The sequence below is a fragment of the Onychomys torridus genome, chromosome 1, assembly GCF_903995425.1.
Source record: "Onychomys torridus chromosome 1, mOncTor1.1, whole genome shotgun sequence".
Classification (NCBI taxonomy): Eukaryota; Metazoa; Chordata; class Mammalia; order Rodentia; family Cricetidae; genus Onychomys; species Onychomys torridus.
The window spans coordinates 12,924,614-12,946,472 of record NC_050443.1 but is presented as its reverse complement, the minus strand read 5'-3'; the positions used below and the strand labels follow the sequence as shown (position 1 = coordinate 12,946,472).

At 51.4% G+C, this 21,859-nt stretch overlaps 1 protein-coding gene across 3 annotated transcripts in view; it reads right to left on the bottom strand.

Annotated features, from left to right (window-relative positions):
* The window catches only part of Pou2f2 (POU class 2 homeobox 2), a 41,071-nt gene extending 23,189 nt beyond the window's left edge, over window positions 1-17,882 (bottom strand). The window contains exons 1-5 of one of the 3 annotated variants that reach the window (XM_036191955.1): window positions 17,828-17,882; window positions 6,999-7,064; window positions 6,868-6,902; window positions 6,686-6,742; window positions 1,560-1,676 (exon numbers count right to left, since the gene is read on the bottom strand). In XM_036191955.1, the coding sequence (XP_036047848.1) occupies window positions 1,560-1,676; window positions 6,686-6,742; window positions 6,868-6,902; window positions 6,999-7,064; window positions 17,828-17,855 (303 nt within the window). In that variant the 5' untranslated portion in view covers window positions 17,856-17,882. The remainder of the gene's footprint in view (window positions 1-1,559; window positions 1,677-6,685; window positions 6,743-6,867; window positions 6,903-6,998; window positions 7,065-17,827) is intronic. The other 2 variants (XM_036191973.1, XM_036191966.1) reach the window with 2 other exon arrangements.
* Between the last annotated feature and the right edge of the window lie 3,977 nt (window positions 17,883-21,859).

Below are 21,859 nucleotides of genomic sequence, written 5' to 3'. Positions count from 1 at the left end.
AATTTGTGATTTGGGTAAATGTGTCAACGCCAGCACTGGGAGAGCGGAACATGGTGTTTTGCTTTGTTTTTTGAGACAGGGTTTCTCTGTGTAGCTCTGGCTGTCTGGGAACTCACTCTGTAGACCAGGCTGGCCTCGAACTCAGAGATCCACCTGCCTCTGCCTCCTGAGTGCTGGGATTAAAGTCGTGTGCCACCACTGCCCACCTGAAACGTTTTTAAATTCAGTCATGAACCTCTTAACTGGAAGATCATCTTGTGGGATGAACCAAGAAGTAGGGTACTAATTCTGAGGGGTTTTGTTTATTTGTATTTTTTTTTTTTCTGAGACTGACAGGTCTCATGTAGTCTAGGCTGTCCTCAAACTCACTGAGTAGCCATGGATAACCTTGATCTGTCTGTTTTCACCTCCTGAGTGCTGGGGTCACAGATGTGTGCCACCACACCAGATTTATGAGGTACTAGGGTTTGAACTCAGGGCTTTGTGAATGCCAAGCAAGCACTCTACCAACTGAGCTACGCTGTCAGACACTAACTCTGGAGCGTTAATTCTCATTCCCAGCCTGTTTGTTTTGTTTGTTTAAAGATTTATTTATTTATTATGTATACAGAGTTCTGCCTGCATAAAGAAGGCACCAGATCTCATTATAGATAGTATGAGGCACCATGTGGTTGCTGGGAATTGAACTCAGGACCTCTGGAAGAGAAGCCATCTCTCCAGCCACACGCAGATACCATTCCTGGGAATAAGGGTGGTGACTTATGGTTTCATTATAAGTTGAGCTTTCAGAAGATGCACAGAAAGTGAGTAGCTCAACCCACCGTGAAGATCACTCACATATATGGGATACTCCCTGTGAGCCTTGCTTTAATCATCTGTACGATGGGAAGGCACACTCTTCCAAGGCTTCCCACAGGTGCAGAACCAGCTGGCGCATAGTTGGTGTCAGAAGGGCCCTTGTGGACCAGTTATCCCCACCTTGTGCGCACACCTGCTTCTGCACGTCCCTTACTGCAAGGAATAGGATGCTTGGTGGTTGGTTGCCCTTACCTGTGCTGTGAGCTGGATGGGTTGGGACAAGGTGAGCTGTGGGGTCCCTGGGGGCTGGCTGGCAGGCTGTGATGGTGGCAGGTCACCTCCCCCAGAGGAGGCTGGGGGCTGCGAGGCAGAGGAAGAGACAGAGGAGGAGGCAGAGGAGGTGGAGGAGGCGGCGGCGGCAGCGGCGGCGGCGTTGGCGGCGGCGGCGGCACTGGACTGCTGCACGGCAGCAGCCAGCAGCTGGGCCTGGGCTTGCTGAAGGAGAAGCTGCTGCTGAGCAGGCATCAGTGCTGTGAGCTGTGAGCGGCCGAGTAGGCAGAGAGCAGGGCAGCGGGGGCAGAGAAGGCAGAAAGGGGTTAGTATTCGAATCAAGCCATTAGGAGACACATCTTTTACAGGACAGAGGAGGAGAAGAGGCAAGTGTGAGAGAGTGTCTGTGGTCTCCGTGAGACTTGTCACCTGCATGGCCTGCAGCAGATGGGAGGTCATGCCTTCTGCCAGGTCCTCTACCAAATACTTACCCCAGCTAGCTGGCTGCCTGTCAACATGAGTTGGGCCTGGGGCAGATGAGGCTGAGCCGGCTGGGGGGGCGGGGGTGCTGCCTGGGCTGAGTCACCACTGAGGTCTTCAGCCTTGATCTGGGGAGGAGAGAGGCAGGGTCCGGGACCCCAGAATGTTAAGTGGAGGCCAGAGAGAATGCCCACCTGCGAACCAAAAAGAGGGTATGCGTGTGGCTGTGGCAGCCCTGGGCTGGCACAGGGGAGTCGGCTAGAGTAGTGGCAAGGCTGCGGCTTGAGGCCTCTGGCCACTTCTCTGGCCTCAGTGTCCTTTCCCTACGGGAGAGGTCACCTTTGGAAAGCACCTTCCTCCTCCCAGGAGTCGCTTTCCCCACCTATAAAACGGGAAATGCCAGTGCCAGGAGCGCAGGGAGGTCTCTAGGGCTCGTACATGCCCCCCTTTGCTTCAGCTTGGGGTACAACTCCTTTGTTGTTGTGGCTTTTTGTTTTCTGTGTTTTGAGACAGGGCCTCACTATGTAGCTCTGGCTGTCTTGGAACTCACTGTGTAGACCAGGCTGGCCTGGAACTCATGGAGATCCATCTACCTCTGCTTCCTGAGTGCTGGGATTAAAGGTGTGTGCCACCACACCCAGTTAGGGCTGCAGCTCTTATTTGTCCATTGGAATAAAATTTTGTTGAACAGGCTGGAGAGATGGCTCAGTGGTTAAGAGCACTGGCTACTACTCTTCCAGGGGACCAAGATTGGGTTCCCAGCACCCACATGGTGGCACAACCATGGATCGGTAACTCAAGTTCTGGGGTATCTGGCCCCCTCTTCTGGCCCTTGTGGGTACCAATGATGCATATATGCACTCGGTGCACAGACAAACATACATGCAAATCTCTTACAAACATAAAATTAAATTAAATTTTTTTTGTTGTTGAAAAGAAGGAAGGGTCTTGCATGTTTAAAAAAATCACTACCAGAGGCTGGAAATGGTGGTGCACACCTGTAATTCAGGCATTTCAGGAAGAGGCAGAGGCAGGGGGCTTACTGTGAGTAACCAACCAGGGTTACAGATGTATTTAGAGATAGATAGATACATACATACATACATACATGATAGATACATACATAGATAAATACATAGATAGATACATAGATCATAGATAGATACATAGACACATAGATAATAGATAGATAGATAGATAGATAGATAGATAGATAGATAGATGATAGATGCATAGATAGGTAATATATAGGTAGATAGATAATTGATAGACAGATGTAATAACAACTAATGAGCAAAGCAGACATGAATTTGAAAAATAATAAGGAGGGGGATATGGGAAGGTCTGGAAGAAGGAAAGGGAAGGGAAAAATGGTGTAATCATACTATAATAAAAAAAAAATACATGCCAGACAGTGATGGCACATACTTTTAATCCCAGCACTCGGGAGGCAGAGGCAGTTGGACCTGAGCAGGAGGCTAGCCTGGTCTACAGAGTGAGTTCCAGAACAACTAGGGCTGCATAGAGAAATCCTGTCTTGAAAAACCCAAAAACAAACAAACAAACAAACAAATAAATAAATAAATAATTTTAAAAAAAATTCCAGAAAAAAAACTCAAAACAATAAAACCTTACCAGCTGGAGCGGGAATAGTGTGAGTACTCGTAACTTAGGAAACTGAGGCAGGAGGCTTGTGAGTTTGAGGACCAGCCTGGGCTATATATTGATACCCTAATCTCAAAAAATAAACAGCCTGGTACTTCACAAACACATATGATTATGGAGACAAGCAGACGATACCCATGGGGGATTCAGACAAGAGTGGACGGGGCATGCTGGAGACCCACCCTGCTCTTACTAGTCACTCACTTCAGAGACTAAAACAGAGTCATGGCCAAGACAGCAGAGCGCTGCCGATCCTGGTCTGTGGATGAGCTAGAGGTGGCTCCAGCTTCTCCCTGTCTCGCTCAACATGATGTAGATATAGTTTGCATTAAATACATAAAACAGGCCAGCATCAAGCCATCCTTCAGTTCTTCTCCACAAAAATGCCAAACAGCGGGGACTGTGGGGTTGAAAGGATGCTGGCTGAGGGTGCCTGGGACTGTTTGGGTGACCACCAGTTTGATAGATATCGTATTTTCTGGACCAGACCAGACATTAGGGACCATCTTCCAGCTCAGCATCTCATTTTGCAAAAGCAGATCGAGAGAGAGATTGACTTATGCAGGCTGACGCAGCCGGCTGACAGGAGAGTGACATCTGGTAGGCAGACAGTGGCCCGGGAAAGGCCAAATGACAGACCCTGATTTCTCAGATCATGGGACAGAAGTGTCAGAAATTTTAGGGATAAAAGGGTGAGGCAGGAAATGACACTGTGAGAAGTTGGTGTTATGAGCCAGGCAGTGGTAGTGCACGCCTTTAATCCCAGCACTTCAGAGGTAGACGCAAGTGGATCTCTGTGAGTTCGAGGCCAGCCTGGGCTACAGAGTGAGATCCAGGACAGGTACCAAAACTACACAGAGAAACCCTGTCTGGAAAAAGAAAAAAATAAAAATAATAATAATAATAAGTTGGAGATAGGGACTTTTCCTGGAAAGAGCATTAAAGGGTCTCGTAATCAACTTTAAAAAATATTTATATTTTTTAATTAATTTATTTTATTTTATCTGGCATGAGTGTGCCCATGCCCAAATGCACAGGTGGAGGTCAGAAAACAACTTGCAGAAATTAGTTCTCTCCTCCCACCACATGGGTCCCAGGGATTGAACTCAGGTCATTCAGGCTTGGCAGTAAGTGCCTTTACCCACTCAGCCACCTCTCTCCACCTTCCATTAAATTGCTTACTTGGTTTTTTAAAAACAAAAAATAAACTCCCAAGGTTTTGCTACATTATGTAGCCCAGGCTGGCCTCAAACTCAGGGCACTTTTCTTGCCTTAGCCTCTTTAGGGCTGAGATTAGAAGCATGTATCGCTATATCCAACAGTATTCTTGGAGCGTGCATAGCTTGGGAAAATTATGAACGATATACTAATGATCCACCTGTGTGTGTGTGTGTGTGTGTGTGTGTGTGTGTGTGTGCGCGTGCGTGTGTGCGTGTGCGTGTGCGTGTGTGTGTGTGTGTGTGTGTGTGTGTGGTGTGTGTGTGTGTGTATTGTGTTTTAATATGAAGTTAAAAAACACTGAAAACTTTTTGGTTTTGGTTTTGGTTTTTTGAGACAGGCTGTCCTGGAACTCTCTATAGACCAGGCTGGCCTTGAACTCACAGAGATCTGCCTGGCTCTGCCTCCTGAGTGCTGGGATTAAATTCATGCACACTCATGCTCAGCTTCTGTTTTTAAAGCAGGTCTCAGGCAGCCCAGGCTGGTCTCAAATTCTCTAGACAGTCAGGGATGACCTCAAACTTCTGATGCTCCTGCCTCCACCTCCTGGTGCTAGGATTCAGGGATGTACCACACTGCCTGGTTTATGGAGTATTGGGGATCAAACCCAGGGTCGTCAGTGCATGTTAGACAAGCACGGAGCCACATCCCTGGCCTATTTTGTTTTGAGACAGGGTCTTGCTAAGTTGCTCTGACTAGCCCAGAACTTACTATTGCAGCCTATGTCGGCCTCCAGAGAGCTGGCATTGAATGCCTGGCCCAGTATAATTGCCTGTGATGGCATTTTAAGCATCTCACCAATGCCGGCTAATCTTCCCTTTCAACCGGTGGAGAAGAGGCCCTGGGGTTAGACCCTTCAGCACATGAGGGACTCTGGGTAGAATTTAATAATCATTGTATTTATTTCCATGGTAAGTGATTCTGGTTTTCCATTCATGAAATTTCCATTTAAAACCCATTTATTCAAGCTGTTGAAAAACGAAGCTGTTCATGAGTTGGTAATTGTTGAAACTGATTGATGGGTTCCTGGGGGTTGGTATTTTCGCTACACGCTTCTATTTTTGTATCACATTTTCCATAATAAAATGTTTTTAAAAATTGAGCCACTTAACAAAATTATTATGTAAATAATAATCCACAGTGGTACACAGATACATCGGGGATGGAGACACAGGGATCGCTGTGGCTGGGGAAGCTCCAATGCAGAGGAGGTGGAGAGGGGTAGAGAGAACAAGCCAGGGCTGTAGAAGGAGGGTGAAATGTGGAAGAAATTCCAGGCCTGAGAAGGAAAGGCAGGACCCTTCACTGCCCCTCACTGGCTTCCCAAAGAAAGCTGATGTCAGGAGCAGAGGAAATGGCAAAGATGGACGGGCACACATTGCTGGAGCCGAGGCAAACACTCAGGCTCAGCTCAGCTCAGGAGTTGGGGGCCCTTCTGACACAGGCCCTGGGTCCCAGTGCACTTGATCACAATGTCCTCCCAGCGTTGGGGACAGAAAAGACATGGGAAGGACCTCAGAGGTCACCCCATCTCCAGTCTGACCGCCCTCCCTCCCCCAGTGTGAGCAAAGGAAAACCAAGAAGCTCAGAGAGGGGAAGTGACTTTCCCATGGTCACACAGCAAAGATGCAGGGCTGGGTGAGAAGCACTTCTGAGTCTCACCCAGTCCTTTAGCCACCTCTGGTCAGGGCTCTGTCCATGCCCCCACATTCTTGCTTCTCCTTTTAGGCGTCTGAACCTGGTCTGTGGCCCTTACCACTATCAGGCTAAGTGCAGCCTGGGCCCCAGACGCTCCCTAAGCCCCACAGTGCCTAGCACAGAGCTCCTCCTCTGCATCACCCTCTCCTTCATCCCATGGGTGTCAACACTGGATCTGCCACCTTCTTTTATCCTGTTCCCTGCTCTCTCTCTCTCTCTCTCTCTCTCTCTCTCTCTCTCTCTCTCTATGTTGGGGTACAGGGGTGCTTCAGGCCCCTTCAGCCAGGGAAGTCGGGATGGGGGAGGAGCCTTGGCTTCCTGTTGTTATCGCCCTGGGGCTCTGGGGGGGATTTCCCTGGCCACCCCCACCCCCTAGGGAAGGGGAAGGAGACTGGGTGAGTCACAAGCCTGGGGCGGGAACCCAAGGGTGAGAAGGGGCAGGAGGAACCTTGTCACTGGGTCCTCTTGCAAGACCTGGGTCCACAGCAGACATGCTGAAGATGTCCTTCATCCCACACACCACCTCCCTTCCCGGAATGATCTCACGGGTGCTTACCTTGGTGCTAGGGCCAGTTGGGGATACAGAGAACGAGGAAGCCTTATTCTGGGGGTTCTGTGGAGAGAGAGTCAGGGCAAGGAGACGAGAACGGTGTCGTGAAAAGTTCTGGACACCTGCCCTCACTAACCACCGCTCTCTCCTTCCCTTCCTGCCCTCGAGCATGCCTGAGCCATCCTGACCTGATGATTAATGTCCGGTCCATTTCTTTCGGTGTCTGTAAAGGGAAAGAAAGGTCATGTTGCCAACCATTCCTACACACTGTTCCCATTCTCACCTGCCCACTCCCCTGCCTCTGCCCATTCCCACTCACCTGTGTGCTCTGATGGGGAGTCCAGACTCTGCTTTTCGGCCTCCAGGGGCTTAGACATTCTTATTTCTGGAAACAGAGAAGGGATGAAAACAGAGGCCAGGAGAGGAAGCCAGGAGGACTCTGATGTCCTGCTGCCAACTCCCACCCCTCTACCTTCCCAACCCCACTGCTACCCCTGACACTTTGAAGTATTTGTTAGAGTTCTGGGCCTCTGCCTTCCCCAAAAAGTAGTACAAGAGGTGTCAACCACTGTGAGGCACCTGGGCGGGGTGGAATATAGTCACAAGAAGGTATCAGCTGTCTGGGAGGAGCCGATGAGGTCCATAAAGGAGCCAGTTCGACCTCTGGCCTCCTCCCAGGCAGGTAGCCGAGGCTCTAGCCCTGCCATACTGGGTTTCGAGTGACACATGTTTTCCGCTCTGAGTAGGACAAGGGAGATATGATGAGGTTGCCAGAACCCCAAAGTGGGGAGCTGTCAGTTCTCAGGGTGTGATTCAGCCATCCTCTGACCCACCACTTTCCCTGTCCCCAGGTTCCCCCACATAACTCCCACTGGCCTTCCGTCTTGCATGATGTCACAAGCCTTCTCCTCTCCAACCCCAACTCAATCCGCCTCTACCCTGATGCTGGACTTCAAAGCAATCCTAGACTTTATGGCTGCTCTGTAAAATCTACATGCATTCTATAGTTTCCAGTACCCAAGGAAGGTGGCAGGTAGTGAGCCGGGCACCAGAGGAACCAAAGTCCTCACAGTGCTGATACTGATCATGAAAGGTGCGTGTCTGCACCTCCCAGCACAGAGCCAGGCAGGACACATGAGCCACTGGTAGTAAGACACTCCATTTCCCGTGGAGGGAACTGAGGCTCCAGGGCCTTTCATGCCAGCTGGAACACACCAGCAGCAGTGGGTACCCTGATCATACCCTGATGTTCCTGAATCCAGGGGCTCTGCTTCTAATCTGGAAGCCTCTGGGCTAACGGTCCTCAGGCCTCATCTTCAACAGTCTAAAGCCTGTGCTTGTCAAGGTATTGACTCCCACCCTCCTGAGCCTGGGCCACAGCAAGAGCGGGGTTTCAGCCCCACCCATTCTCAGTTCCCTGAGCCTCAACCCATACTCAGATATTCAGCCCAGACTCCAAGTCCTTCGAATGACCGTGACTCAACAGTCTCAGACCCAACTAATGACACCCCTCCTCAATTACCCAAAAGCCTCACCAAAGTCACGAAATCCCTATCAAATGAGGCACCCAACTGCAGTGTGCTTCACACCTCAGATGGTCACAGCGGGCAGGCTAAAGTGTGGAGAGGAACTCTGGACAAAGAAGAAACAGTAGGATTCTAGGAATTTTGTAATTGAGGATTACTTGAGTGAATCACAACCCACTCGTGTTTGAGAGTCCTACAGGCTCAGGGGGCAGAAGATGGCTCGGAGGTTAAGAGCAAGTACTATTCTCACAGAGGACTGAAGTTTAGTTCCCAGCACCCACATCTGGTAGCTCACAATTGCCTGTAACTCCAATTCCTGGGGATCCAAAGCTTTCGAACATGTGCACATACTGATGACCCCCCCCCATGCATGTAACTACTTAAAAAAACGCCGAGTTGGGTATTGTGCATGTATTACTGGTGTCGGCGTAAATAATACAAGCACTCCAGGGAAAGCTGAGGAGATGGCTGCTACCTGTGACCAGTACCTCCACTTCTAGGTACCTGGTGAGCAGAGGAAGCTCTGACCATGTGTCTCAGTGGCAGAGCACTCACCTAGCATGCACAGGGCCCTGGGATCCATTCCCAGCAAAAACACACAAACATACACACAAAGGAAAAAGAATAACTTGCCATTAAAAGCCCAGGTGTTCAGACTTTGCATCATACCTCCAAATTGGAGAAAAGTGAAGAGCCTATCAGTGGACCAGATAATCAAAATGTGGTATATCCATACAATGAACACTACACCAGTGAAAAAGAACAAACTCCTGCTTCAGACACACCACCAAGTCTTGCAAGCTGAGGGAGAGTGGCCAAACACAGGTGCCAACATACAGCTCTGAATCTACTACCCGGAGCTTAAAACCCAGCAAATCAGTCTGGTCATGGTGACAAAGGTTGGTAACCCAGGGTTTGAGAGGCAGGAGGATCAGGAACTCAAGGTCACCTTAGCTACATGGTAAGTTTGCAACTAGCCTGGGCTACAAGAGACCCTGTCTCAAAACAAACAAAAACTGGAGCTGATGTGATGGCCCAGCGGACAAAAACGACTTGCCACGGCAGCCTGACGACTGGAGTTCAATACCCGGACCCACTGTGAAAGGAGAGAACTGGCTCCTGGGAGTCACACACACTTTGGTATGTGCTCCAATAATAATAAGTAATTTTAAAAAATAAAACTCACAAAAACAGGCTGGGCGGTGGTGGCGCACACCTTTAATCCCAGCACCCCAGAGGCAGAGCCAGGCGGATCTCTGTGAGTTCCAGGCCAGCCTGGGCTACAGAGCTGGTTCCAGGACAAACAGAGCTGTTACACAGAAAAACTCTGTCTCAAAAAACAAAAAGCAAAAAGCAAAACCAAAAGAGTCACAAAAACATAAAACAAACAGCTTGGGCCTTCTGGGGCACTGGTTCTCAGCCTTCCTAATGCTGCGACCCTTTAATACGGTTCCCCATGTTGTGCTGACCCCCAGCCATGAAATTATTCCGTTGTCACTTCATATTGTAATTTCTCTACTGTTGTGTTATGAATCACGATGTAAATATCTGATATGCAGGACGTCTGGTATATGACTCCTTCCAAAGGGCCATTCGACTCCCCACAGGGGTCTAGACCCCCAGGTTGAGAACAGGAGCTCAGGCTATCAAAGTCACATAGGTGGGTGAGCATCTGTGAGGAGCATTTATCAGGAAAGATGTGAGGGGGGCAGCAGGGTCTTCATCTGTCAGAACTCACCATGCTTGTCACTTAAAATCCGATCACTTAACTATGCTCTTGTTTTTTGGTTTTTTTTGTTTGTTTGTTTTTTTGTTTGTTTGTTTGTTTTAAACAGGGTTTCTCTGTGTAGCCCTGACTGTCCCTGAATTCCCTCTGTAGACCAGGCTGGCCTTGAACTCACAGAGATCCACCTGCCTCTGCCTCCCAAGTGCTGGGATTAAAGGCGTGCGCCACCACCATGCCCAGCTTGTCTTGTCTTGTTTTGTTTTGAGACAGGACCTCACATAGCCCAGACTGGCCTTAAACGCTCTATGTAGCTAATGATGATTTTGAACTTCTTCTGATCCTCCTGCTTCCACCGTTGAAGGATTGAGATTGCAATGTGCCCTACCACACTCTGCTTACATGGTGCTGAGAATGGAACCCGGGACTCTGCATGGTAGACAAGCTCTCTGCCAACTGAGCCACACCTCAGTCCCTCCCTTGTTTGTTTTGAAGCAAGAGTTTTCTATAGCCCAGGCTGGTCTCAGGCTCACAGCAATCCTCCTGCCTCAGCTTCTGGAGTGTTGAGATGGCAGGGGTAAACCACACCATGCCTGGCTTGGATGCCATATTTCAACCAAGCACAGAAAGGATAGAGCCGGGCTGGCCTGTCAGTGGGACAGTGCCTGCCTATTGTGTGCATGGCCCTTGGTGTGATCATTGCCACCTCCAAAACAGTAAGTGACCAGAGAGACGACTGGGTCAATAAAACCCTTGCTGTGTGAGCATGAAGGCCAAGTTCAGCCCTCAGTACCCACGGGAAGGGAACAGGACAGGAGGAACTCTAGGTTAGCTAGTCAGCCGGCCCAGCCTAACCCACGAGCCCAGGAGCTCAGGCTATCAAAGTCACATAGGTGGGTGAGCACCTGTGAGGAGCATTTATCAGGAAAGATGTGAGGGGGGCAGCAGGGTCTTCATCTGTCAGAACTCACCATGCTTGTCACTTAAAATCCGATCACTTAACTATGCTCTGGTTTTTGTTTTGTTTTTTTAAAACAGGGTTTCTCTGTGTAGCCCTACACACACACACACACACACACACACACACACACACACACCAGACAACGTGAAAAGTAAGGAGGACTCACTCCTGAGGACTAACACTTAAGCTTGACCTCTGGCCTCATACACAGGAGCACATACGTGTATGTATGGTCACCCCACGCACTGACAAACACAAATGCACACACATAACAGAAGCTAAAAACAAGCCACTGTGTGTTTCTATGAAGGCATAGGCTGGGGAGGGCTGGGGAGGGCAGGGGAGGGCTAGGGAGGGACATAGGTGCTCAGAACCCTCTAGGAACCCAGGCCGTGTGCTCAGACATTGAATGGCTGCCAGTGAGGGATGCAAAGAAATGAAGCAGAAGTTAGGCAGTGACTGATGCCAGCCATAACCCACCCAGACCTCAGCCCTTCTCCAGGCAGCGTCCAACTGGCCCTGCCTGGATCCAGAATCTACCCCTGGTAGCATCCTTGAAACACAATGCCTGACTCAGCTGCCTTTCATCTAGCTCCTTCTCCTCAAGAAATATCCAGGTCCCCTAGCCTGGCTTCTAGGGTATGGCCACCACCCTCGACTTCTCGTCTTACCCCATCACGCATCCTGTTCCTCCCTGTTCAACACACAGAACATCTCTCCCTGCTTAAGGAATCTGCCCGACAGGCCACAGTTGGCGGGTTCTGTGACTCCCACCTGCCAGATGCCTCTATGGCCCATAGATGGGACAGCCTCTGACCTCACTACCCCAGAAGTTCCACACACACCTCTGCCCTCTGCTGTGAGGCAAGCCCCCCCCTCCCCAGCACATGTCTGGTCTTCTCTGAATGTAACTGTATTTGAAGATGGGATCTCTCTCTCTATCTCTCTTTCTTTCTTTTTGGACACAGAGTTCCTCTGTGTAGCCCTGGCTGTCCTGGCCTCGAACTCACAGAGATCCACCTGTTTCTGCCTCCCGAATACTGGGATTAAAGGTGTGCACCATCACTGCCCGGCAAGACAAAATCTTCTTAAAAACTATTTTTCATTCCAAAATATTTAACTTTACTCAAGTATACGAGTACACATATGCACTATGGCAAGTCCGTGGAGGTCAAGAGGACAACTTGCAGAAGTTGGTTCTTTCCTCCCACCATGTCAACTCCAGAGACTGAACCCGGGTCATCAGGCCTGCCTCTGAGCCATCTTGTTGGCCCTAATTTTTCTTCCCCTTGAGTCAGGGTGTCATGTAGCCCAGGCTAACTTTGAATTCAATATGTAGGCAAGGGTGATTTTCAACTTCTGATTCCCTCTGCTTCCACCATCTACTGAGTGCTGGGATTATCTGCATCAACACACTTTATGAGGGGCTGAGGATCAAACCCAGGGCTTCATACGTACTAGGCAAGCACTCTAACCACTGAGCTACAATCAAGTTAAAAAACCAAGTTGAAAAAACCTTTTTTCAAGACAGCGGCTCACTGGGGAGCCCCAGACGGCCTCAAACTCACAATCTTCCTGCATCATCTCCTCCAGTTCTTGGATTTCAGGTATACACCACACCTGATTTGAAAAGTAGGGTCTTAAGTGAAATACATGAGGTCCATTATCTAAGCCGATGGCTGTCATTTCTAAGAGAAGGAATATGGCCTGTAACCTCAGCAGCAAGGCTCCTACGGCAGGAGGAAACCTGGGAGTTCAAAGGGGGAGAGGGAACAGAGAGACATAGAGGGAAGGCAATGCAGGGCCATTAGGAGAATACAGTCACTGCAAGCCAGACACAGGCCTTGGATGGATCTGGCCCCTGGCCAAAACCCCATCTCGGATCTCTAGCCTCCAGAATTACAAGAGAACAGATCAGCATCCCTTCAGCCAACTGCTCTGTGACACTTTCCTATAGCAATCCAAGCATCCCATGGTTCCTCCCCTTGGGCTGCATCTGAATCCCAGGACTGTGGTGTCTTGTCCAGGTCCCTCTCTCATAGACCAGGCCATCTGCTATGACTGTCACCAGCCCAGAGCACGTCCTGACTGTCTACTGTGCCTTTCCCCACAGACTTGCTCTTTTTCCCTGGTCCCTGTCCCACCTCTCTATAGTCCTTCCTTGGGGCTTTGATGCACACCTATCCCTCTGTCCATCTGCCCTCCACCATCACACTTCAGGATCCAGCATGGGTGTCCTCTATGAAGCCAACATCCTGACAGTCCTGAGGGGAGATAGGGGTCTTTCTCTGTTGTCTGTGCCCCGGTTCCCTCTGCACCATCATCTCCCATCACCGTCCAGAGGCTGTGGCCTTCTGGGCCCCACATGTCTCTCTCATCAGCCTGGGAACACCCCCAAAGCAGGTCTGGTTCCATCTTGGGGTCATCATAGCTGATGGTGACTCCAGGTCCCGAGCTTCAACCTCCAGGCCTTTCCCTCTGCTCCCCCCTACCGGGACCCCTTCCTCCTCTTCCAGCAACTCTGGCTTCTCTGAGGCTCTGCCCAGTGTCACGGTATCTCTGCAGCCCTCCCTGGTCCTCCGTGTGGCCAGTGTCTCTCCTATTGGCTTCCCCCACTGTGCTCCCCATCATACCCTGTCCACCTAAGGAAGTGACCCTGCCCTTTGAGGGGGTGGTAGCTAGGGATGGAACGTAGTCTGAGGGAAAACGTCACCATCCCAGTTTCCTTATTCTTTCCAAACTTTCATACCATGGCCCAGCACTCCATGCCTGTTAAGACAAGGGCCAAGTTATTTCCACAGAGGGTAAAGGGTTCCACTGATGGATGGACCATTCAACTGCTATGCTAGGCAGGCGCTTTACCACTGAGCTATAGCCACAGCTCCTCCCTTTTGGAGACAGGGTCTTATATAGCAAAGACTGGCCTCAAAACTCACTATATTCAAAGGATGACCTTGGACTCTAGGTTCCCCCACCTCTGCTCTGAGTGCTGGGCATGCACCAATGCCCAGTTTATGTGGTGTTGGGGTTCAAACCCATGCTAGGCAGCACCCTGCCAACTAAGCTACATCCCTGGCCCTGATTTTCACTTTTTATTTCCAGAAAGGGACTCAATAATTTGTCCAGGCTGGCCTTGAATTTATAATCCTCTTGCCTCAGCCTCCCAGATAGCTTGGATTATAGCCTGTGCCACCAGTCCTGGCTTGTTTTTATGCCGTACATTGCTGTAGGTCTTGCTTGTTTGGGGGATTTTGGGAGAGCGGGCAGATGTGAGGGTTGAGACAGGGTCTCACTATGTTGCCCTAGCTGTCCTAGAACTCACTACGTAGACCAGGCTGTCCTGGAACTCACTATGTAGACCAGGCTGGCTTTGACTTCGACATTCCTTTTGTATCAACCTGTTGAGTGCTGAGAAACAAGCATGAGCCAACACATGGTTAGCGCTCCATTTTCACCATAAGTCAAATGATGCCCAGGGTCGGGCATCAGGAGCACCTGCCACTGAAGGCTCTGCCTTGGCCACAGTCCAGGCAGGGACACCCTAATCCCTGCCCTTGCTCTGCAGAAACGCCGCTGCCATCACGTCCCTGACATCAGTTTCAGAAGCACATAGGGTGACCTGAGCTTCCAGATTTTTTTTCTTAAATATATATGTGTGTGTGTGCGCGCACACATGTGTATGTATGTGTGTGTGCGTGTGCGTGTGTATGTGTGTGTGTGTGTGTGTGTGTGTTGTTAGGGTAGAACCCAGGACCTTGTGCATTCTCAGCAAGTGCTCTACCACTGAAGCAGACCCTCAGTCCTGGCACTGAGATTTTTAAAAATCCCCCCAGGCAATTTCAATGTGCTCCAGATCCCCGGCACCTCCTGAAGTCTCAATCACATGGAAAAGTTATGCGGCTATTTATGGTTGCCCCTCCCTGTCATCCCGGTCATGTGTGACTCTTTGCAGGGAAAAGTACCAGGCTCTCTCTGAGCTGCCTTGTCCCTTAAATTCAACACCCCCAGGCCAGACCCACCCCCAGGCTGTCCAAGCTCCAAGTTCACCCTCACTCCCCCCACAAATGGCCCAGGCCTGGGACCCTAGGTCCCTTCTACCCTCCCTGCCCCCCCTCCTGACTTTCACTTCTCCTCTGCGTTTCCCCCAGCCAGTTTTTAGCAGACTTCGGCTAGCTTCTCGTTAGTAGTTACCGAAAACGGGGCTAAATATAGAGAGCCCGAGGGCTGCCCCTCACCCTCCTGGCCCCACTTGGCCTGTCCCCTGGGTCCTCTGTCTCCACAGGCTTCATCAAGTCTATGGCCTGGGAGCCCCCATGGGCAGGGTTGGGCGCTGCCGGGAACCTCTGTGGGCCCAGCTGGCCCAGCCCCCGCCTCCCCAGGAGTGACATCTAGCACCTCCCAACCCGACAGCTGTCCCAGGTAGCCTCCAGGGACTGAACACTTCTGTGCCATCCGTCAGGAGGGATGGAGATTCAGGCAGCAGACACAACAAGGCGGGTAGCACACACTGAAGCAGGACCTCTCCACTCCAATGTGGGTGTGGACAGATCCCAGAGAGGAGCGCACATCAAGGGCACCACCCTTCACAGCTTCAATTTGGAAGGAATGCATGCATGCATGAAAGGGCCCTGGTGAGCTAGGGTCAATACGATCCAAAGCAAGCAAGCCACAAGCCTCCATCTGCCACTGCCCAGGCAGTTTTTTGTTTGTTTGTTTGTTTGTTTGTCTGTCTGTCTGTTTGTTTTTTCCAGTGGCAGCCCACGACGCCTTACATACGGCATAGGTTGCCGGACCTGGTGCTGTCTATTACATCCTGAGATCCCAAAGCAGCCCTTCCTTAAGCTCTGTAGACAGAAGAACTGGGGAAAGGACTCAGGGAGTAAAACAGCCGCCTGCCATGAAAACATGATGATCCAAGTTCAAGTCCCTAGAACCCCATTTTCAAAGAGCCGGGTGCAGCCATGCATGTTTTGCAATCCTAGTTCTCTGACGGTGACCTAGGAGTAGCCTAGGCTAATCAGCTAGCCTGTGGCAAAGAAGGTAGAAGGCAAGGACTGACATCTGAGGTAGACCTCTGACCTCCACACAGACTTGCCCACACTCACATCAGCATGTGCACACACACACACATCATGTGCGCACACACACACCCCACGACCTACAGAAAGACACACTTAGACATGATGCCACAGCCTGGTGTACAAAAAGCCCATCCAGATACATGTACACGCAAAGTGTGTTTACTCATATCCAGAGTAGCACACAGACACTTCACACTCACAAATTCAAAGGCACGGACACAGCTGATATGCATACACTTGTGTCCAGAGTCAGGTCGCCTTAGATAACCAAGCAGACCCCTGAGACACTTCACAGAACAAGAGCCTGAGAACAGGCGGCTAGTGATCCGCCCAAGGCCACACAATGTATTAATCACATCCTCACAATGTATTGATTCTTGTCAATGTTACACGGTGAAAACCCATAACAGCTCCTGGGCAGCACTAATTTTTTTTTCACTCTTGAGAAATCCCCAGTAAGGGGTCTGACGTTTTGTCCAGTATCTACAAGTTCTCCCTTGATCTCAAACAAGGGCCAGTTGGTAGTGAAACAGTCAGAATCCATGTGTACACAGAGCAGGTATACATGTACACACCCAGTCATCTCGGCCAACGAACACAAGTCAGTCTGTAATCTTCCTACTTTTCACCTCCATCATTTATATCGCCATCCAGACAACTCCTCCAGGAAGCCTTCCCTGTCACCACGATAGCTGAACTGGTTATCTTCTGGGCTCTACCATCCCTGCTTTCTCCCCACCCCAGCCCTGACCACCATAGGACTGCCCTTCCCACTGAACCCGGAGCTCCAGCAGAGCAGAGCTGAAGCTTTCTAACTCCATTGTATTTCCAACAGCAGTACCCGACACAGAACTGCCCAGTAGGCCGAGGTGGTTGAGGGGCTCAGTGGTGCCCCCACATACTGCTGCACACAGGAGGGACACACACCTGTGGTCACCCAGGAACTTGACACACACACACCCAACAGTAACTTCGCAGTCACAAGAAAGGCAAGTGTGAAATAGTGAGTCCTCGCCACATCCCAGCACCGTGCCAGGCATTACTCATCTCACCTACGGTTCCCAGCATGCCCCAGCGGTGGGGCGTGCTCAGTCTGGACGGAGACATCCACCTTCTGCGAAATGAGTCGCCAAGTATAAATCACCTGGTACGGTGCCTGTGTAGTGTTCACCCAGGCAAGCATGTAATGATTCGCAAACACATAAAGCACGCTTCACGGAGAAAGTCAAAGCGGGATGAGGCGACACAGGGACATGATCAGTGCCATTTTGTAGTGGGTAGGCCAGAGAAGACTTTCTTGAGGAAAGGACCGCTGGCGTGAATGAAGTGAGACAAGAAACCATTTCTAAGGCCCATACATGGAATGCCATGCACAGCAGCCCCCAACACCGGCCTACTTATACACAAGCTACCCAAGAGTGGTAGATGGGGGCTCAGAATACCACCTCCACGTGCACACATATACACACTTGCACACACCAGCTCCGAGGAGAATGGCACCACCCAAATGCCACAGCTTGGCCTTCCAATCCTGCTGCAGCTTGGTCCAAGTTGCCCAGCCCACCGGTTCCCCACATGAAGTCCAGCTACCCATACTTGACTCCCTCCCGGCTTCAGTGCCCTCAGTGGGGGACAGACGGGAAGCTCCCAGTGCCTAATGCAAAACAGAGCAAAGGGGAGCTGAGGAGGGAGACCTAGGGGAGAGAAGAAAGGGGCGTTCCCGAAGCACAGGACCCAAAACCAAGGAGGGCAGCTGCAGACGAGGAGGTGCAGGGAGGGTCTGCTGTAGTGGTCAGCAGAACATCCCCAAATGCGCTGTCTGTCCTCCCCACCCATGAGAAGGCATTCCTCTCTTACCTGGAGCCCCCATGCTGGAGTGAACCATACTGCCCGCCAGCCAGGGCTGGGGAACAACTGTGTCATCTCCCCCGCCCTCTCTGGGGACCAGCCCTCCCTGCCGGAAGTTACCCCAGGAGGAAACCACAGGGTCGATCCGCCCCCTTCGGAAGGGAAAATACCCTGATCCACAGACCTACCCCAGCGGCTCAGTCGACCCCAAATCATGAGTGCATTTGAGGGTGGGGGTTAGTGGGGTGGAAATCGAGGGCACTGGAAGAACTGAGTGTTGCGGGGACCACACCAGGAGGTGTCTATGCAGTCCTCCTGTCCCACAGCCAGCATGGGGTGAAACACATCAGGAACAGGGAGTGTGGGGCTGAGAGAGGGGAGGCCACACAATAACAAGGGCGAGCACCATCTGGGGTTTATCCGAGAAGGGCTCTGTCAGTCCCTGACCCTGAACCACCCACCTAACAGGTGTCACGTTACAGGCCAGTATCTTGTGCCTTCGTTTCACAAACGAAAAGGCAGGATCAGAGAAGTGAACAGTGGCTTTCTCAGGGACCCAGGACCAAGAAGCAACAAAGTCAAAAAACCAGGATTCTTGTGTACCAGCCAAGGCCTGCAACCTGTGCCACAGGTAAGACATCCTGGTCCACCACTAGGAAGAAATAGTGTCCATGGGCAGTGGCAGTGAGGGTGAAGGGTCGAAGGCGTAGTCAGGGACAGTTAGAAGTCTGTCAGAGGCTAAATGCGTGCACCCTGGGCAGTGGAGCTGAGCGTGAGTCCGGAGGTTTCCTGGGGGGCCCTTCCCGCCGCTCTGCTCTCAGCCCTGCAGTGTCCTTGAAGCCCGCCAGAGGGCGGCAGCGTCCAGCCAATGGGCTGGAGGGCGGGGCCGGCTGCGGAGGAGGGAGCCCCGCCCTCCGCTTCCTCCCAGCCCGCATCCTCCCCCGCCCCGCGCACACCTGCGAGGGTCACACAAAGGCGCAGGACTCCGGCGCACAGTGGCGCAGACAAAGGCTCGCCCGAGCCAACTGCCCCCTTCTTCCTCTCAGCTCCTGGGGTCCGAGGTTGCCGAGCTGCCTTGGCATCGCCCGGACTACTCTCTCTACTAGGGCCAGTCAGGACACGCTACACCCCAAATGGGAGGGTCCCCCAATCCACACGTGCACACACGGACGCCTGGATTCACCCTTCTACACACATACACACACGGAAGTCTTCTCAGACCCCCGGCATTTTACACAAATGCGAGCGCACGCGCACACACACACACACATCCCCGCAGGGCTCCGCCGACACCAACCCTCTTTCCGGAGCAAGGTCCCTCCTTCTACACATACTCCTTCTACTACTTCACACAGACCCACAGGGCACATCTACACATATGGACAGCCCTGGCCTGGCCACACTCCCATGTGCAGAGCCATGAAGGATACAAAGAGCTACCTGAGTGCCCTCTGTCCCTAGCCCTGTGCACCTGGACACCCCAAGACCTAGCAGGTGGGCCTGACGGGAATGAACTCAGTTCTTATGCTGCACACAGAGGAAACAGTTTCTAGGCATCTACATCCTACAACATCCCATTTCAGAAAGGCCATTTCAGAGGAAATCTGCAGACCAGACAGCTGCAGAATTTCTAGACACAGGGTCTTCCCAGCATTAGTTGGGTGGCAGTAGGGTACTGGATTCTTGTCTTGAAGCCTAATTTGCCCAGCAAGCTCCATTTCCATTTCAGACTAATGTTTGGAGGGGTGGAAATTAGAGTGGTAGAGGTGCTTAGGGCATTTTGGAGGGCTAAAACCCAGCTGGTACCTCTCCCCCACAGTCCACTTTTACCAATTCAACAGCTTGCACATCAGAAGCATAGACACCCGGCTGGGCCCCAGATGGTGAGCAAGGAAAAGAAAGGCCACCCATTTCCAGCAAGACATTCCTGGGGCTGCAGTTGAGGCCAGCGTGGGAAGGCCTAGATAGTCCCCCTAAATGCCACCCCCTACCACCTTCATGCTGAACGCTGAGTCTGAGCCTCTGGGCCTATGAGGAAGGCGTGAAGAACAAAGGGGCAGAGTTTGGGGCACATGACACAGGGGGGTGCTGGCAGATTGGAATGGTGTGGGAGTGGCCTCGATGCTTAAGGCAGGTAGGGAACAGGCACTGGGGAGTAGTGGGGGCCACTTGAGGTGCAGGGAGCCTGCAGGGAGGCGGTACAGGGTAGAGCAGACTGGGCTCAAGGCTGAGCGGTAATTAAAGGAGACGCAGGGGGCTCCCCAGGGCCAGCGGGGCCGGTAACTGACACGCGGGCCCCATTGCTCCGCTCATATTTCTCGCCGGATCGATACGTTTGACTCCCGACAAGACAATAATCGCTTGTACGCGGCCGGCGAGTCGATCAAATACATTATTAGAGCGAGGTCCCCCGGGGGGCCGCCAGGGAGCCGTAGGGGGGGAGCAGCCAGCCCACCGGGGACAGTAGAGTGAGATTCTTCACCCCTCATGGCCCCTTGCCATGGCCTCTTCCTCCTGGCCACCCCTGGGGACCCTCTCCATGGCTCAGTCCTCTGGTCTCTCTCTGGACTCCTGCTCCCTTTAGCAATCTTATCCCCTAGCCTTGGTCCAAGGAGGACTCAAAGGGTCTCTCCCCACAGGTGATGCTCTCAGCTGTAGGGCTGAGGCATGCAAGTGTTCAGAGAGGCCCCTCAGACCCCTAGCCTGGTGGAAGATGTAGAGATGGAGGCGCGGGCTATGGAACTGGTAGTTGAGACAGAAGAGAGCGTGAACTCAGGCCTAAGAGTCAACAGTAGCAATCCTCCGCCCAGCCGCCATTCTGGATGTAAACACGTTGGTCTTCGGCAGAGCCCAGGTCAGGGGGCAGCCTCTGGGGCATTAGGGACAACTGACTTAGGGTCCTAAACAAAGACGAAAACAGAATGTTAGGGCAGCAAACAAATTCACGTATACAGGGGTATGTGGCTAGTCTCACCGACCAAGATACTTTTCAGCCACACTGAACCATAGCTCTGGACTGTTTGGAAGAGCCAAGCGCCCACCTCTTGCCCACTCTCCTGGCTTCTGAGCTCAGCTGAGCTCTCCTGATGTTTGGTTTTTCGAGACAGGATTTCTCTGTGTAGCTTTGCGCCTTTCCTGGAACTCACTTGGTAGCCCAGGCTGGCCGTGAACTCACAGAGATACGCCTGGCTCTGCCTCCTGAGTGCTGGGATTAAAGGCGTGTGTCACCACCGCCCGGCCTGATTTTTTTTTTTTTTTTTTAAAGATTTACTTTATCTTAGGTGTATAGGTGTTTTGTCTGCATGTTGTCTATGCACCTTGTGTGTGCCTGGAGACCACGGAGATTAGAAGAGGGCGTTGGATTCCCTGGAATTGGAGTTACAGATGGTTGTGAGCTGCCATGTGGGTGCTGGGAACCAAATGCTGGTCCTCTGCAAGAACAGCAACTGCTCTTAAACTCTGGGCCATCTCCCAGTCCCTTAAATATACATTTCTCTCTTATACATTTCTCCATCTCTTGGATGTGAGGTTCCTTCATTACTGCTTCTCAAATGTCCCCAAGTCATCAGGTTCCAGGGCTAGGCATGGGGTTCAGGTAGAGCTTTCTTAGCATGTTACAAAGCCCTGGGTTCAGTAACCGAATCCCGCAAAATATTGATGTGGTGGTGCATGCCTGTAATGCTAGCACTTGGGAGGCGGAGGAAGAAAGATCAGAAGTTCAAAGTCTACATAGTAAGCTCAAGGCTAGCCTGGGCTACATGAGACACTGTCTCAAAAAACAAGAAACAACAACAACAAAAATCAGACAAATTCTTTAAAGATTACTGTCTACTGACTTAAGAGTCTTCGGTGGCGGCAGCAGCATCAGCATTTCTGCCTGTTTTGTGTTTAGCTGACACGTGATCCCAACCGTCTGAGGATATGAGTTTGTTGTCTCATTTTACTAAGGAATTGGGGCTCAGAAGGGTAACCTCAGCTGCCTCGAGTCATACAGAATGTGCAGCATGAGGATTCAAACCCAAGTTTGTCTGTGGCTTGCTC